This window comes from Orcinus orca, chromosome 10 (assembly GCF_937001465.1).
Source record: "Orcinus orca chromosome 10, mOrcOrc1.1, whole genome shotgun sequence".
NCBI lineage: Eukaryota > Metazoa > Chordata > Mammalia > Artiodactyla > Delphinidae > Orcinus > Orcinus orca.
In genome coordinates, this window is record NC_064568.1 from 30,484,476 (window position 1) to 30,500,879 (window position 16,404).

Genomic DNA, 16,404 nt, shown 5'->3' on the forward strand with positions numbered 1-16,404 from the left:
CCTCCAGAACCTGGCCTCACTGCCCTATCCCACATTACTTCCCACACTTACCCAGAGTGCACCATTCCGCTGGTCAAGCCAGTCTCATTGTTACATCACACTCAATCCTATCTCCTACCTTTTATTACAACTGACTCCTTTTTCCCCAAAAGACTAGAGCATTCTCATCACCTGGGAATAAAATGTGACTGTTGAGACATATACAAAGAAAATAATTTTACATATTTAATCAATAATTTACTGCAATCTCTTTTACTTTTCTACTATGGAAACAAGCTCAGGTTCTCCTCCATATTAAAATCAATACTTCTAAATGGAATTTGACTTTTAAAATGACATTATTATTTCCTTAATTAATATATCTTTTAATTTTGATAAGTTAATAAAATAGACCTTATATAAACTGTGCTTCTAAGCAAATAATGGAGGAGCCTAATATTTTAATCAAAGCAGAGACAATTTTATTTTTATTTATTTTTTCATCTTTATTGGAGTATAATTGCTTTACAATGGTGTGTTAGTTTCTGCTTTATAACAAAGTGAATCAGTTATACATATACATATGTTCCCATATCTCCTCCCTCTTGCGTCTCTCTCCCTCCCACCCTCCCTATCCCACCCCTCTAGGTGGTCACAGAGCACCAAGCTGATCTCCCTGTGCTATGTGGCTGATTCCCACTAGCTATCTATTTTACGTTTGGTAGTGTATAAATGTCCATGCCATTCTCTCACTTTGTCACAGATTACCCTTTCCCCTCCCCATATCCTCAAGTCCATTCTCTAGTAGGTCTGTGTCTTTATTCCCATCTTACCCCTAGGTTCTTCATGACATTTTTTTTCTTAGATTCCATGTATATGTGTTAGCATACGGTATTTGTCTTTCTCTTTCTGACTTACTTCACTCTGTATGACAGACTCTAGGTCCATCCACCTCACTACAAATAGCTCAATTTCGTTTCTTTTTATGGCTGAGTAATATTCCATTGTATAAATGTGCCACATCTTCTTTATCCATTCATCCGATGATGGACACTTAGGTTGTTTCCATCTCCTGGCTATTGTAAATAGAGCTGCAATGAACATTTTGGTACATGACTCTTTTTGAATTATGGTTTTCTCAGGGTATATGCCCAGTAGTGGGATTGCTGGGTCATATGGTAGTTCTATTTGTAGTTTTTTAAGGAACCTCCATACTGTTCTCCATAGTGGCTGTACCAATTCACATCACCAGCAGTGCAAGAGTGTTCCCTTTTCTCCACACCCTATCCAGCATTTATTGTTTCTAGATTTTTTGATGATGGCCATTCTGACTGGTGTGAGATGATATCTCATTGTAGTTTTGATTTGCATTTCTCTAATGATTAATGATGTTGAGCATTCTTTCATGTGTTTGTTGACAATCTGTATATCTTCTTTGGAGAAATGTCTATTTAGGTCTTCTGCCCATTTTTGGATTGGATTGTTTGTTTTTTTGTTATTGAGCTGCATGAGCTGCTTGTAAATTTTGGAGATTAATCCTTTGCCAGTTGCTTCATTTGCAAATATTTTCTCCCATTCTGAGGGTTGTCTTTTGGTCTTGTTTATTGTTTCCTTTGCTGTGCAAAAGCTTTTAAGTTTCATTAGGTCCCATTTGTTTATTCTTGTTTTTATTTCCATTACTCTAGGAGGTGGGTCAAAAAGGATCTTGCTGGGATTTATGTCATAGAGTGTTCTGCCTATGTTTTCCTCTAAGAGTTTGATAGTGTCTGGCCTTACATTTAGGTCTTTAATCCATTTTGAGCTTATTTTTGTGTATGGTGTTAGGGAGTGTTCTAATCTCATACTTTTACATGTACCTGCCCAGTTTTCCCAGCACCACTTATTGAAGAGGCTGTCCTTTCTCCACTGTACTTTCCTGCCTCCTTTATCAAAGATAAGGTGACCATATGTGTGTGAGTTTATCTCTGGGCTTTCTGTCCTGTTCCATTGATCTATATTTAGCACAGACAATTTTAAATACTACTTTTCTTTTAACTGCAAAAATCCTTTTTTCTGCTTTTGCCCAGCCGTCTTATATATGTCATAATTTTTTACTAAACGATTATTTGCTCCTTTTCTTTAACTCAGTAAGACCATTTAGAGAATTTATTTGATGAAATATTGAGGGGTCTAATTGTTTAATGGGCAGAAATTAGTCCCTGCAAGAGTACTTTAAAAACTGGCAAATACCTGGCATAATTACAAATTCTTTAGAAGAATCTATTTCTGTACAATAGGTTAATTGGTTATGAATAAACAGCAATGGCTGCAGTTTAGACCCAGCTTCTAATTTCAGTTTCATCCGTGCTTTTTAACAAATATAAGTGGCTAACTGTGATCAAATTAGTCCTCTTGAAGGAATGATTGGCTACTTATCCTTGATTTTCAAGATTTAAGTGGTCTAATGCACCTACAATTAGCTTCCCACTAGCATACTGCCTTCTGATCTAGAGTTACCTCCCTAAGTTGTAAAAGCCTTGTCTCACAATGGGAACTCTTTAGCCAGATGACCAGTGTACAGTTTAGATCATGATGATTTCTTTGGAAGAATCAAGACAATTCTTAAGAAAATCGAAGCCAAAACAGATAGATTTGCCTAAAGGGGAAAATTGGTTTGGGGCTGGTTGATCCAGACGATTGCCTCAATTCTGGACTTTGCATTTCATTTATGTGATTTTACATAGTGCTTACTCCTCTTTCCCTTTTTAATTTTAGTGGTGCAATCTATGCATTGACCTGGTGGCATTTACCAGTGAAATATTCAAAGGAGCAGTTTTCCAGTCACTGGATGGAATTATTGTCTCAGCTAACTGTAAGCTACGGAAGATCTTCACTTTAAAATGCAGGCCTCAAGACACTGCTGATAAAGATGGTATGTTCAAGCTGCTATCAAGATTTTTTAGTTCTTCAGTTTTTAAAAAATTAGACATGCCTTTGAACAGTAAGAGTACATGGTAGTGGTTTTTGAAAATTTATCTTACTCTATTTAATTGTGGAAAGAACACTTAACATGAGATCTATTTCAACAAATTTTAAAGTATACAATATGTTATTGTTGACTGTAAGTACAATGTTGTACAGCAGATCTCTAGCGCTTATTCATCTTGACTGAAATTATATTACTATATTAATTTTCTAATGATCATGTTAAAATAGAAAGGTGGTTGAGTTATTCCTCCTATTATTTCTAAAGAAACTGGAAATAATACATTAATTACTCATTAAACAATTAATAATTATACTCTGTAGGAAACTGAGCCATCTAGAATTCATAAAGCAGCACAAACTCTCCTGCTAAGATAGTTTTAAACAACTGAAAGTATTGAGAAACTACCGATGCTTCTTTTTGATTTTCGTCTGGGATTATTTTTAACAAAATCAATTCTAGAAGCCCAGGAAACAGGACTGCACATAAGATGGCAAAGGTGATTTCTTAGAAGTTTGCATGTAGACTTTAGATTTGTGCTCCATCTGGATGAGTGCCTATGAAATCCTTCTGTGTTTCATTCTGTGGAACAGGACACTGTAAATTTCATTTGATAATAAAACACAGCAATGCATTTACAGTTCCACAAAAAGATCATAAGCCAGGAAGTATGGCCACTCATACACCACTTAAAGGCTATACAAGAAAGTGAAAGATTTCATTTAAAAAAAAATGGCACCCAGCTAATGAAACCTCAAAATTTATAGAAATATAGGTGAATTCTACATCAGATCATAAGAGGTAAATCATAACCTAATTAATACTTTTCATAAATGTAAGGAAAAAGGTGAATCAAAAATTGGCAGATTAGGGCTTCCCTGGTGGCGCAGTGGTTGAGAGTCCGCCTGCCGCTGCTGGGGATGCGGGTTCGTGCCCCGGTCCGGGAAGATCCCACATGCCGCGGAGCGGCTGGGCCCGTGAGCCGTGGCCGCTGAGCCTGTGCATCCGGAGCCTGTGCTCCGCAACGGGAGAGGCCACAACAGTGAGAGGCCCGCGTACTGCAAAAAAAAGGAAAAAAAAAAATTGGCAGATTAAATACATGTTTTTATCTCTGATTCTCCCTTAAGCTGCAATAAAATTATAACATATAAATCCACCAGGATGAAGAGGAGATAACAACAGATAAAAATGTTCATAAATTCTGTAAGATTCAGGAGTGACAACTGACTTAAAAGAGCAGAGAAAGCTGAAACTTTTAGGTTTTCAGAGAGATTTACCAGTAAGATTCATAACATAGAACCGAACCTCAGGGAGGATAAAGAATTGGCTGTCCTAGGAGAGGGTTCAATATGATGGCATAGGAAGATACTGAACTCACCTCCTTCCACAAGAAATCTACAACTACATATGGAATAATTGTCTCAGAAAGGACCTGAAAACTGGATGAATAGAGTCTCCACAACAAAGGGTTAAAGGACAGCATCAAGACAGGTAGGAGAGGCAGAGATAAGTCTGCGCAAGGGAAAAGAACCACACCCCAGCCACAGAAATCCACAAATGGGAGCGATCACAAGGTTATGGATCTTTTCCCTGAGGAGAAGGATATTTGAGCTTCACATCAGGCACCCCAGCCGCTAGGTCCTACACAGGAGAGACAAGACCTCAAAACACCTGGCTTTGAAAACCAATGGGGAATATGTCCAGGAAAACTATAGAACTGCAGGGATCAGAAACCCACTCTTAAAGGGCTCACATGCAGACCCACCAGACCCAAAAACCAGTTGACCCACAGGACACAAACACCAATTGAAAAGCACATGGATCATAGGTGAAGGGGTCCTACTTACTAATCTCGAAGCGTCTGCTGGAGAGGAAGGAACCAGTTGGGACACTCTCCCAGGACTGAAACACTCCCAGGAAAACCCACGTCCCCTGCATTGGCAGGCAGACTCTCAACCAATGCGCCACCAGGGAAGCCCTAATCTGCCAATTTTTGATTCACTTTGCAATCTTGGGCTAGTTTGTAATGTCAGCGCTGGCAAGCACCATTTTGGAATTCTCCCTCTAATCTATTATGCCAGTGGGCCCACCCTGCTGGGAACCCTACCCTTAGGGCTGTGCCTTGGCTGGGCACTGCAGCCAGTCTAGGGACCAGCCCCACCCACCAGTGTACCACTGCAACTCCAAAACTAGAAGGCACACACAGCCCACATAGGGAGGCAGCCATTGAATGCTTGGCTCTGGTGGCCAAGCAGGATTGTGCTTCTGAGACCCACAGGACATGTCCTAAATAAGACCACTCCTTCAAGACTGGGAGAGATAGCTGATTCACCTGATACATAGAAACAAACAGAGAGTAAAGCAAAATAAGGAGACAGAGGAATATGTTCCAATTGAAAGAATAAGATAAGACCTCAGAAAAAGAAATAAATGAAATAGAGATAAGAAGTCTCCTGACAAAGAGTTCAGTGATGATCATAAAGTTGCTTATCAAACTTGGAAGAAGAATGAATCAACACAGTGAGGACTTCAACAAAGAGAAAGTATAAAAAAGTACCAAAGAGAAGTAATAACTGAACTGAAAATACACTAGAGGGGTTCAGCAGCAGACTGGATGAGATAGCAGAATGAATCAGTAAGCTTAAGACAAAGCAATGAAAATCACTCAGACCGACCAGCAAAATGAGAAGAAAATTTTAAAAGTGAAGATACCTTCAGGGACCTTTGGAACAACATCAAGTGAAATAACATTTGCATTATAGGGATCCCAGAAGGAGAAGAGAGAAAGAGCCAAAACAATTATTTGAAGAAATAGTGGCTGAAAACTTCCCTAATACGAGGAAAGAAATAGACATCCAGGTCCAGGAAGCATAGAGTTCCAAATAAGATGAACCCAAAGAGACACACACACCAAGACACATTATAATTAAAATAGTAAAAGTTAAGGGTAAAGAGAGAATCCTAAAAGCAGCAAGAGAAAAACAACTCGTTACATACTAAAGCCCACAAGGCTCTTAGCAGATTTTTTAGCATAAACTGTACAGGCCAGAAGAGAGTGGCTTGGCATGTTCAAAGTGCTAAAAAGAAAAAAAGTCCAACCGAGAAGTCTTAGCAAGGTTATCATTCAGAATTGAAGGAGAGAGTAAGAGTTTCCAAGATAAACAAAAGCTAAAGGAATTCATCAACACTAAGCCAGCCCTACAATAAATATCAAAGGGACTCCTTTAAGCTGAATAAAAAATAGCACTAATTAATAATAAGAAAATGTATGAAAGTGAAAGTCTCACTAAGAAAAGGTAGATATATAATAAAGGTAGTTGATCAATCACTTATAAAGCAAGCATGAAGATTAAAGGACCAAAATAGTAAAATTATGATCATTAGTTAAGGGAAGCATACAAAAAGATGTCATAAAAGTACAAAACATGGGGCTTCCCTGGTGGCGCAGTGGTTGTGAGTCCGCCTGCCGATGCAGGGGACACAGGTTCGTGCCCCAGTCCGGGAGGATCCCACATGCCGCGGAGCGGCTGGGCCCGTGAGCCACGGCTGATGAGCCTGCGCGTCTGGAGCCTGTGCTCCGCAACGGGAGAGGCCACAACAGTGAGAGGCCTGCGTACCGCAAAAAAAAAAAAAAAAGTACAAAACATGGGGAGGGGTAGTAAAAAGATAAAGCTGTGGAATGTGTTCAAAATTAAGTTGCCACCAACTTAAAACTGGCTACAGTTTACATAGGATGCTGTATGTGAACCTCACAGTAACCACACACACAAAAACTTTATAGCAAATACACAAAAGAAAATGAGAAATGAATCTAAACATAACACTAAAGAAAACCTTTGAGACACAAAGGAAGAGAGAAAGAAGAAGAAGGAAACAGAGAGGAACTACAAGAAGAGCCATCTTCTCAATAAACACAGAAAAAGCATTTGATAAAATTCAACATTTATTTATGATAAAGGCTCTCAACAAAGTGGGTATGGAGGAAACTACCTCAACATAATAAAGACCATGTATGACAAGCCCACACCTAACATCACACTCAACCGTGAAAAGATGTAATCTTTTCCTCTAAGATTAAGAACAAGACAAGGATGCCCACTCTCACCACTTTTATTCAACATAGTATTGGAAGTCCTATCAAGACCAGTTAGGCAAGGAAAAGAAATAAATGGCATCCAGATTGGAAAGGAATAAGTTAAACTGTCACTATTTGCGGAAGACATGCTATGATATATAGAAAACCCTAGGGGCTTCCCTGGTGGCGCAGTGGTTGAGAGTCTGCCTGCCGATGCAGGGGACACGGGTTTGTGCCCCGGTCCGGGAAGATCCCACATGCCGCGGAGCAGCTGGACCCGTGAGCCATGGCCGCTGAGCCTGCGCGTCCAGAGCCTGTGTTCCACAACGGGAGAGGCCACAGCAGTGAGAGGCCTGCGTACCGCAAAAAAAAAAAAAAAAAGAAAACCCTAAAGACTTCTCCGGAAAAAATGGTGGAATAAATTTAGTAAAGTCACAAGAAACAAAATCAATATACAGAAATTTGTGGCATTTCTATACACTAATAATGATCTGTCAGAAAGAGAAATTAAGGAAACAGTCCCTTTTTACAGTTGCATCAAAAGGAATAAAACACCTACTAATAAATTTAACCAAGGAGGTAAAATATCTGAATACTAAAAACTATAAGACACTGATGAAAGAAATTAGAGAAGACACAAATAAATGGAAAGATATTCTGTGTTCATGGATTAGAAGAATTAATATTGTTAAAAAGTTCATACTACCCAAAGCAATCTGAAGATTCAGTGCAATCCTTATCAGAATTTCAATAGCATATTTCACAGAACTAGACCAAATAATTCTAAAATTTGTATGGAACCACGGAAGATTTCAAATAGCCAGGACAATCTTGAGAAAGAAGAACAAAGCTGGAGGTATCATGCTTCTTGATTTCAAGCTCGACTACAAAGCTCTAGTAATCAAAACAGTATGGTACTACCATAAGAACAGATACACAGATCAATGAAGCAGAATTGAGAGCCCAGAAATAAACCCACACATATGTGGACAATTAATTTACAACAAAGGAGCAAAGAACATACAGTGGAGAAAGGATAGTCTCTTCAGTGAATGGTGCTAGGAAAACTGGATAGCCACATGCAAAATGTAAGTAGACCAGTATTTTACACCATACATTAAAGTTAACTCAAATGGATTAAAGACTTGAATGTAAGACTTGAATCCGTAAAATTCCCAGAAGAAAACATAGTAACCTCATTGACATTGTTCTTAGTGATGTTTTTGTGGAACTGACTCCAAAGGCAAGGGAAACAAAAGCAAAAATAAACAAATGGAACTACATCAAGCTAACAAGCTTCTGCACAGCAAAGGAAATCATCATCGAAATAAAAGGCACCCTACTGAACAGGAGGAGTTATTTGCAAATCATATATCCAGTAAGTGGTTAATATCCAAAATACATAAAGAATACAGGCAAGGGACTTCCCTGGTGTTGCAGTGGTTAAGAATCCACCTGCCAGTGCAGGGGACACAGGTTCGATCCCTGGTCCAGGAAGATCCCACATGCCGTGGAGCATCTAAGCCTGTGTGCCACAGTACTGAGCCTGTGCTCTGGAGCCCACAGCCACAACTACTGAGCCCACACACCCTAGAGTCCGTGTGCCACAACTACTGAGCCTGCATGCTGCAATTACTGAGGCCTGCATGCCTAGAGCCTATGCTCTGCAACAAGAGAAGCCACCACAAGGAAAAGCCCGCACAGCACAATGAAGAAACAACACAGCCAAAAAAAAAAAAAAAAAAGAATACAGACAACAACAACAAACCTGATTAAAAAATGGGCAGAGGGTCTGAATAAACATTTTTCCAAAGAAGACATACAGATGGCCAACAGGCACATGAAAAGATGTTCAGCATCACTAATTATTAGGGAAATGCAAATCAAAACAACAATGAGATATCACCTCAGATCTCTAAGATTGACTGTTATCAAAAAGACAAGAAATAACAAATGCTGGAAAGGATGTGGAGAAAAAGGAACCCTCATACACTGTTGGTGGGACTGTAAATCAGTGAAGCCACTATGGAGAACAGCATGGAGAGTCCTCAGATAATTAAGAAGAGAACTACCATATGATCCAGATATTTCACTTCTGGGTACTTATCTGAAGAAAACAAAAACGTTAAGATGTATGCACCCCTATGTTCATTGCAGCATTATTTACAATAGCCAAGATATGGAAACAGCCTAAGTGTCTATTGATGGATGAATAAATAAAGATGTTGTGGTATATAAACACAGTGGAATTCTACTCAGCCACAAAAAAGAACAAAATCCTGCCACTTGCAACAACTGGATGAACCTTGAAGGTATTATGCTAAGTGAAATAAGTCAGATGGAGAGAGACAAATACTGTATGATTTCACTTATATGGGGAATCTAAAAAAACAAAACAAATGAGCAAACAAAATAAAACAAAAATAAACTCCTAGTTACAGAGATCAGATTGGTAATTACCAGAAGGGAAGAGTTTGGGGGAGTGGGCAAAATGGGTGAAGGGGGTCAACTCTGTGGTGAAGGGGGTAACTAGACTTGTGGTAGTGATCACTTTATAGTGTATACAGATGTCAAATTATAATGCGGTACCCTTGAAACATATCTTTTTTTTTAAATAAACTATAACAATATTAACACAGCTATCATGTTAAAAAAAAAAAAAAAAAGAACTGTCAGCCCTAGGTACTGCTATAGGCAGGGATAAAGGGTATGGCTAAAAACAGGTAGATTGGTTAGAATTCTGTATCGGTTGCTATAGGACCCCAAATCCCCTCTCCAACTCCATATAACCATGCAACAGGACCTTTATCCTCCAGAGACGCTAAAGTAGAGTGCCTGAACTCAGGTACATCGAATATATGGTAGATAGACACCAAAACTAATAGGAAGAAGTAAATAGATAAGTTAGGAATAGATACATGTTTTTCTCAGAGTTAAGAAAATATATTGCATCTATAAAATAATAATTTTTCCTGCTTTACTCCAGTAAACATTTTATTGAAGTATATTATATTATAAACTTTTATATACATATAGAAACATTTATAAATTGTAGGCATACAGCATGAGGAATTACCATAAAGTGAGCACATTTGTTAACCACCACCCAGATCAAGAAATAGAACATTATAAGCAGCCTAGAAGCCCTCTTTATGTCCCATCCCAATCATAGTCATCTTCCTTCTTCTGAGAGGTAACTCTATCCTTACCTCTAACACCACATATTAATTTTACCTATTTTTGAACTTTATATAAATGGAATCATATGGTACATACTCTTCCATAAATACATTCTTCCCAGTACACATAGAGATTCATTTATGTTGGTGCTGATCTTCAGTACTGTATAGTATGCCATTGAATGTATATTCCACAATTAATTTTTCCATTTTAGGCTATTTCCAGTAGTGCTGCTTGAATCATTCTACATTTCTCTTGGAGCATCTATGTAGGCATTTCTTTAGCTATTTAGTAAGGAGCTGAATGAATACATACTTTAACATTCTTAATTTCAGTTATTATTTTTTTGATTCTAGAATTTTATTATTCTTTTTTATAGTTTCCATTCCTCAACTGAAATCCTTTATTTTGTTATCTAATTCCTGAAATATATTAATCGGAGTTATTTTTAAAGGCCATGGCTCATAATTCCAATACGTGACTCTCCTGTGGGTCTGTTTCTATTGCCTGTTTTAGTCTTGGTGTTGTCTCCCGGTATGCCTGGTAAGTTTCAAGTGAACGCTGCACACTTGAAATCAAAAACTATAGAGTTATTTTTAGACTTTGTATTGTATTGTCTTCCTCTGGAGATGTAAAACCAAAAATATAAAATAAAAAGGAAGACGTTCAAAAAACTGAAAATAGGATGGAAATGTTAAGAATATTAGAAGTTAGTACAAGAGGTTAACCATCAGAGTAATAGAATTCCAAGATGAGAGACTAGAGAAAACAGAAATGATGAAATATAAGATTTCCCAAAATTGAAGGCCAGATATTTTCAGTACACATAACTCATCAAAAAAAAGACTCACTATTGTGTAATTTCAGAACAGGAGGGAAAAAAAAAAAGATCCTTTAAGCTTCCAGGATTTTTTTAAATACATACAGTGGTTATATACAAAGGGTTACAAATAAGAATGATGTCTGACTTTATACAGCAATCTTAAATGGTAGAAGACCTTGAAACTATGTCTTCAGAAGCCAAAGGGAAATTATTTAGAAAAATTATTATTTAGAATTCTACACCCATCCAGTCTACCAATTAAATGAGTATAGAATGAAGATATTAGCAGACATGCAAGGTCTCAAAAATTTATTTACATCCTTTCTCAGAAAAGATCCAGAAGACATTCTCCACAAAAATTAAGGAATAAATCAAGAAAAAGGCATATAGGGGACCCTATAAGAAACAGAAGATTTCATCCAATAGAAAAGCAAAGCAAATTTTCAGAATTATGGTTAAAGGAATTCAAGGCACGACACTTATAAAACACATCTAGAGAACAGTCAGTCCGTATTTTCCCAGAAAAAAATGGAGCTTCCAAGAGGAAAGTCTTCAGGAAAAGAATGTATCTGATAGAGTATGGTGTGTTTGAACAAAATCAATTGTGATTTTACAGTGCTGATGGGGAGTTTGGGAAGAATTAATGTTAGGAATGTAGCAAAACCCATGACAAAACAAAACAGTGATCAACTACAAGGGGAAAAAAATGCACAAGAAAAGATATGTAATCATAGTATATCATGTGGCTAAGATATGCACAACATTTTTTTTAACATCTTTACTGGAGTATAATTGCTTTACAATGGTGTGTTAGTTTCTGCTGTATAACAAAGTGAATCAGCTATATGTATACATATATCTCCATATCTCCTCCCTCTTGCATATCCCTCCCACCCTCCCTATCCCACCCCTCTAGGTCACAAGCACCAAGCTGATCTCCCTGTGCTATGCAGCTGCTTCCCACTAGCTATCCCTTTTACACTTGGTAGTGTATATATGTCCGTGCTACTCTCTCACTTTGTCCCAGCTTACCCTTCCCCCTCCCCGTGTCCTCAAGTCCACATTCTACGCCTGCATCTTTATTCCTGTCCTGCCCTGAGGTTCTTCAGAACCTTTTTTTTTTTTTTTTAGATTCCATATGTATGTGTTAGCATACGGTATTTGTTTTCCTCTTTCTGACTTACTTCACTCTGTATGACAGGCTCTAGGTCCACCCACCTCACTACAAATAACTCAATTTCGTTCCTTTTTATGGATGAGTAATATTCCATTGTATATATGTGCCACATTTTCTTTATCTATTCATCTGTCGATGGACACTTAGGTTGCTTCCATGTCAAAAAGACAACCCTCAGAATGGGAGAAAATATTTGCAAACAAAGCAATTTATAAAGGATTAATCTCCAAAATATACAAGCAGCTCATGCAGCTCAATATCAAAAAAACAAACAACCCAATCCAAAAATGGGCAGAAGACCTAAATAGACATTTCTCCAAAGAAGATATACAGATTGCCAACAAACACATGAAAGGATGCTCAACATCACTACTCATTAGAGAAATGCAAATCAGAACTACAATGAGGTATCACCTCACACCAGTCAGAATGGCCATCATCAAAAAATCCACAACACTTTTTTAAACAGATTTATTTTTTATAGAATTTTTAGATTCACAGCAAAATTGAGTGGAAAGGACAGAGGGTTTCCACATGCTCCTTGTTCCCACGCGTGCAGTCTCCCCATCTATGACCACCCATACCAGAGTGGTACATTCCTTACACTTGAACCTACACTGACACATCATTGTCACCCAATGTCCATAGTTTATATTAGGGTTCACTCAGTGTTGTACATTCTGTGGGTTTTGACAAATGAATAATGGCATGTATCCACAATTATAGCATCATACAGAATAGTTTCATTGCCCTAAAAGTCTTCTGTGCTCTACCTGTTCATCCTTCCCTCCCCATTAGTGCCTGGCAACCATTGATCTTTGTACTGTCTCCATAGTTTTGGCTTTTCCAGAATGTCACATAGTTGGAATCAAGTAGCATGTAGCTTTCAGAATGACTTTTTCACTTAGTAATACGCATTTAAGGTTCCTGCATGTCTTTTCATAGTTTTATAGCCCATTTCATTTTAGTGCTGAATAATATTCCATTGTCTGGATGTACCACAGTTTACTTATCCATTCATCTCCTGAAGGATATATTGGTTGCTTCCACATTTTGGCAATTATAAATAAAACTGCTATAAACATTCTTGTGTAGGTTTTCAGTATGGACATAAATTTTCAACTCATTTGGGTCAATACCAAGGAGCACGTTGCTGGTTCATATGTTAAGAGTATGTTTAGTTTTGTAAGAAACTGACAAACTGTCTTCCAAAGCAGCTATAACATTTTGTATTCCACCAGAAATGAATGAGAGTCCCTGTTGTTCCACATCCTTGCCCACATTTGGTGTTGTCAGTGTTTTGGATTACTGCCACTCTAAGATGTACAATGGCACGATTTTTTTACACAGTCTTAATAATTAAAACACTGAATAATAACTTATCCCCAAATTATGTAAAATCATGTTTGGGGTATGTGGGGAAGAAAGAGAGGAGAGGAGGTATTATAGTGGTTTAATAATGCTGAATTTTCTTTTTCCAAAATAGGAAATCAGAGATATCATCTAAAACTATTAAGTGCAGAAATGGCAATATAAAGCTACCATTTATAAATACGGAAGTAAATACCGGAAGATTTAGCACATATAAATGAAAGGCTTGGAAATAGTTGCCTCTGCATTGCAGGACTGGTGGATGTGTGAGGTGGGAGGGCAGCAGTTAGGGCATGATGATATGATTTTTTTTTCTCATAATTTTATAGTACTACTTGAATTTTTTTTAATAAATTTATTTATTTATTTTTGGCTGCATTGGGTCTTCGTTGCTGCGCACGGGCTTTTCTCTAGTTGTGGAGAGTGGGGGCTACTCTTCGTTGCGGTACGTGGGCTTCTCATTGCAGTGGCTTCTCTTGTTGCGGAGCACGGGCTCTAGGTGCGCCGGCTTCAGTAGTTGTGGCACACGGGCCCAGTAGTTGTGGCTCGCGGGCTCTAGAGCACAGGCTCAGTAGTTGTGGCGCACGGGCTTAGTTGCTTCATGGCATGTGGAATCTTCCCGGACCAGGGCTCGGACCCATGTCCCCTGCATAGGCAGGCAGATTCTTAACCACTGCACCACCAGGGAAGTCCCGTACTACCTGAATTTTTGAACAATATATGTGTATTTTGTTTGATAAGTAGATTTTAAGTGAATGGATAATTTATAATTATTTCCAAAGAACAAGAACTGGCGTAATTTCTTTCATGTTTTCAGAAGGCCTGAAAAGAAGCCTTATGAATGTGGCATCTCAGATCACCTGAAAGGCTCTGAACAGACTTGGGGAAGTATGCTGTGCTTCAGGGTACTGTGGAGTATAACCCCATTTAGCTGCCAGTATTTAACCTTGTACAAATACTGACCCTATCTCTGTGCTTCAGTTTCCTCATTAGTAAAATGAGGATAATAATTGTTCCCTTGTTAGATAAATACTATTATTATAGTCTCAGTGAAAGTATAATGTATGTAAATCAAGTACATCTTGGAGAAATTAAATTGATATTGTAGAGCCTAAAGATTTCGATTAATATTTCCACAGTCTATTGCTTTGATCATGTACTAAGTTTGTGGTTTTGTTTGAGTTTTGAATATCTCTGTGCTTTGTTTGCTCAATAATTACTATAAGGTTCTGGTAAAGATACAACCAAATACAAAATATATATGAAAAGACATAAACTATAATATAGTGTGCAGATGCTAAACATTTGTCTGCCTTCTACACATCAGGCACTGGGATGAGCACAGCCCCTGCTTCAAGGAGCTCAGGGTCTCACAGGGAAACTTACATGTATGTGTAATTTATAGTACCTGGTGGAAGTTTGTCTAATGGGCTTGACAGACAGTGAGGGAAGAGGCTGGAGCATTGACCATTTACTGGAGAGAGCCACTTGGTGGGGCGCTTGGATTTCACAGATCTGTCAGGTTAAGAAAAACTTGAGTACTAGCATAGTGATGACACCTTTTGAATTTGCCAAATCAGTGCGTTAAAACAAGCAAACAAATAAGAAAAGCTACAGTTATTCTGATTGTTTCACTAAATGCAAGGACATTTACACATACACACGTGAGAAGTTCTAAATTTCAGAATAAAGTCTCACATTTTCACCACAGACCAGTGAATATGACTTTGTGGATCAGTATCTATCTATATCCCAGTGTCTGGTCTATAGTTACCTAGAGAAATAAACTTTCCAAGCTGCCTGCTAAAATAAAAACAAAAATTTTCCAAGTTATGAAAGTGGACAATGAGAAGATAAAGCATTTCAGGCAGAAGAAAGAGCATATATGTATAAAGGCCTGGCATTATGAAACGATCCGATGTGTTCAAGGAACGGGGAGTTCAGTATGGTACATGGCAGAGGTGGGGGGTATGGTATAATATAGTATTGCATTATTAGGCTTCATACTTTGGGTGACATAAAAATGTAGAACAGGCTCCTGTCCTCAGAGTTCACTGTATAATTATAGACAATAGAAAAGTTAACAATATAAGAGTTCATTCTGAAGACAGATAAAAAAGGACAAAGGATTACACAGTATGGGGCAAACTGAGTGTCTGTGGTCAAGGAGGTTGGCAGCAGAAGTAATAATCGTGATGATGATGATGATAGAAGCAGTGGCTGTTATAAACACTTTACATATATGAAGTTAGATTAGATTAATATTTATAACAACTCTACAAGACGGATAGTACTACTATCCCCATTTTATAGATAGGGAAACTGAGGCACAGAGAAGTCAGGATATGTGCCCAGTGTCACATAACTGCTAAGTAGTAGAGACAGGATTTAAACCCTGGCAGTCGGACTCCAGAATTTATACTCCTAATTACTACAGCGCACTGCCTCTCATGGAAGGATAGAAAAGAGGGGAAATTTTAAAAGGAAATATACAAGAGATGTCATGTAATAAGAATTCGAGGATTTGGTAAGTGGCTGTGTTGAGGGTATCTGTATTACAATAAGTGATGAATGTCCCTTTATCTTTCTTACTGAAAGAGAGGGGTCATTCTATTCTGCAGAAACAGATTACTCAGTCATAGTGTTGAGACTTTTATCCAAGGAAACATTTTTTATGTGTTTCTTACATTCCATTCTCAGGTTCAGTTTTAAAATATTATATTAACTGTGTACTTAAGCTCAGTACTGTGTGGTCCTTGGCTTATTTAAACTGCTACCATTTCACTCTAGGACTTCTCAAACTCACCTAAGCTAGGAAATGTTGCCTAATTCCC

At 38.0% G+C, this 16,404-nt stretch overlaps 1 protein-coding gene across 6 annotated transcripts in view; it reads left to right on the forward strand.

Annotated features, from left to right (window-relative positions):
- CFAP20DC (CFAP20 domain containing) overlaps positions 1–16,404 on the forward strand; it is a 280,714-nt gene that overhangs the window by 114,808 nt on the left and 149,502 nt on the right. For all 6 annotated transcript variants that reach the window (XM_049715292.1, XM_033424729.2, XM_033424728.2 and 3 more), the window contains exon 6: positions 2,734–2,890. In XM_049715292.1, the coding sequence (XP_049571249.1) occupies positions 2,734–2,890 (157 nt within the window). The remainder of the gene's footprint in view (positions 1–2,733; positions 2,891–16,404) is intronic.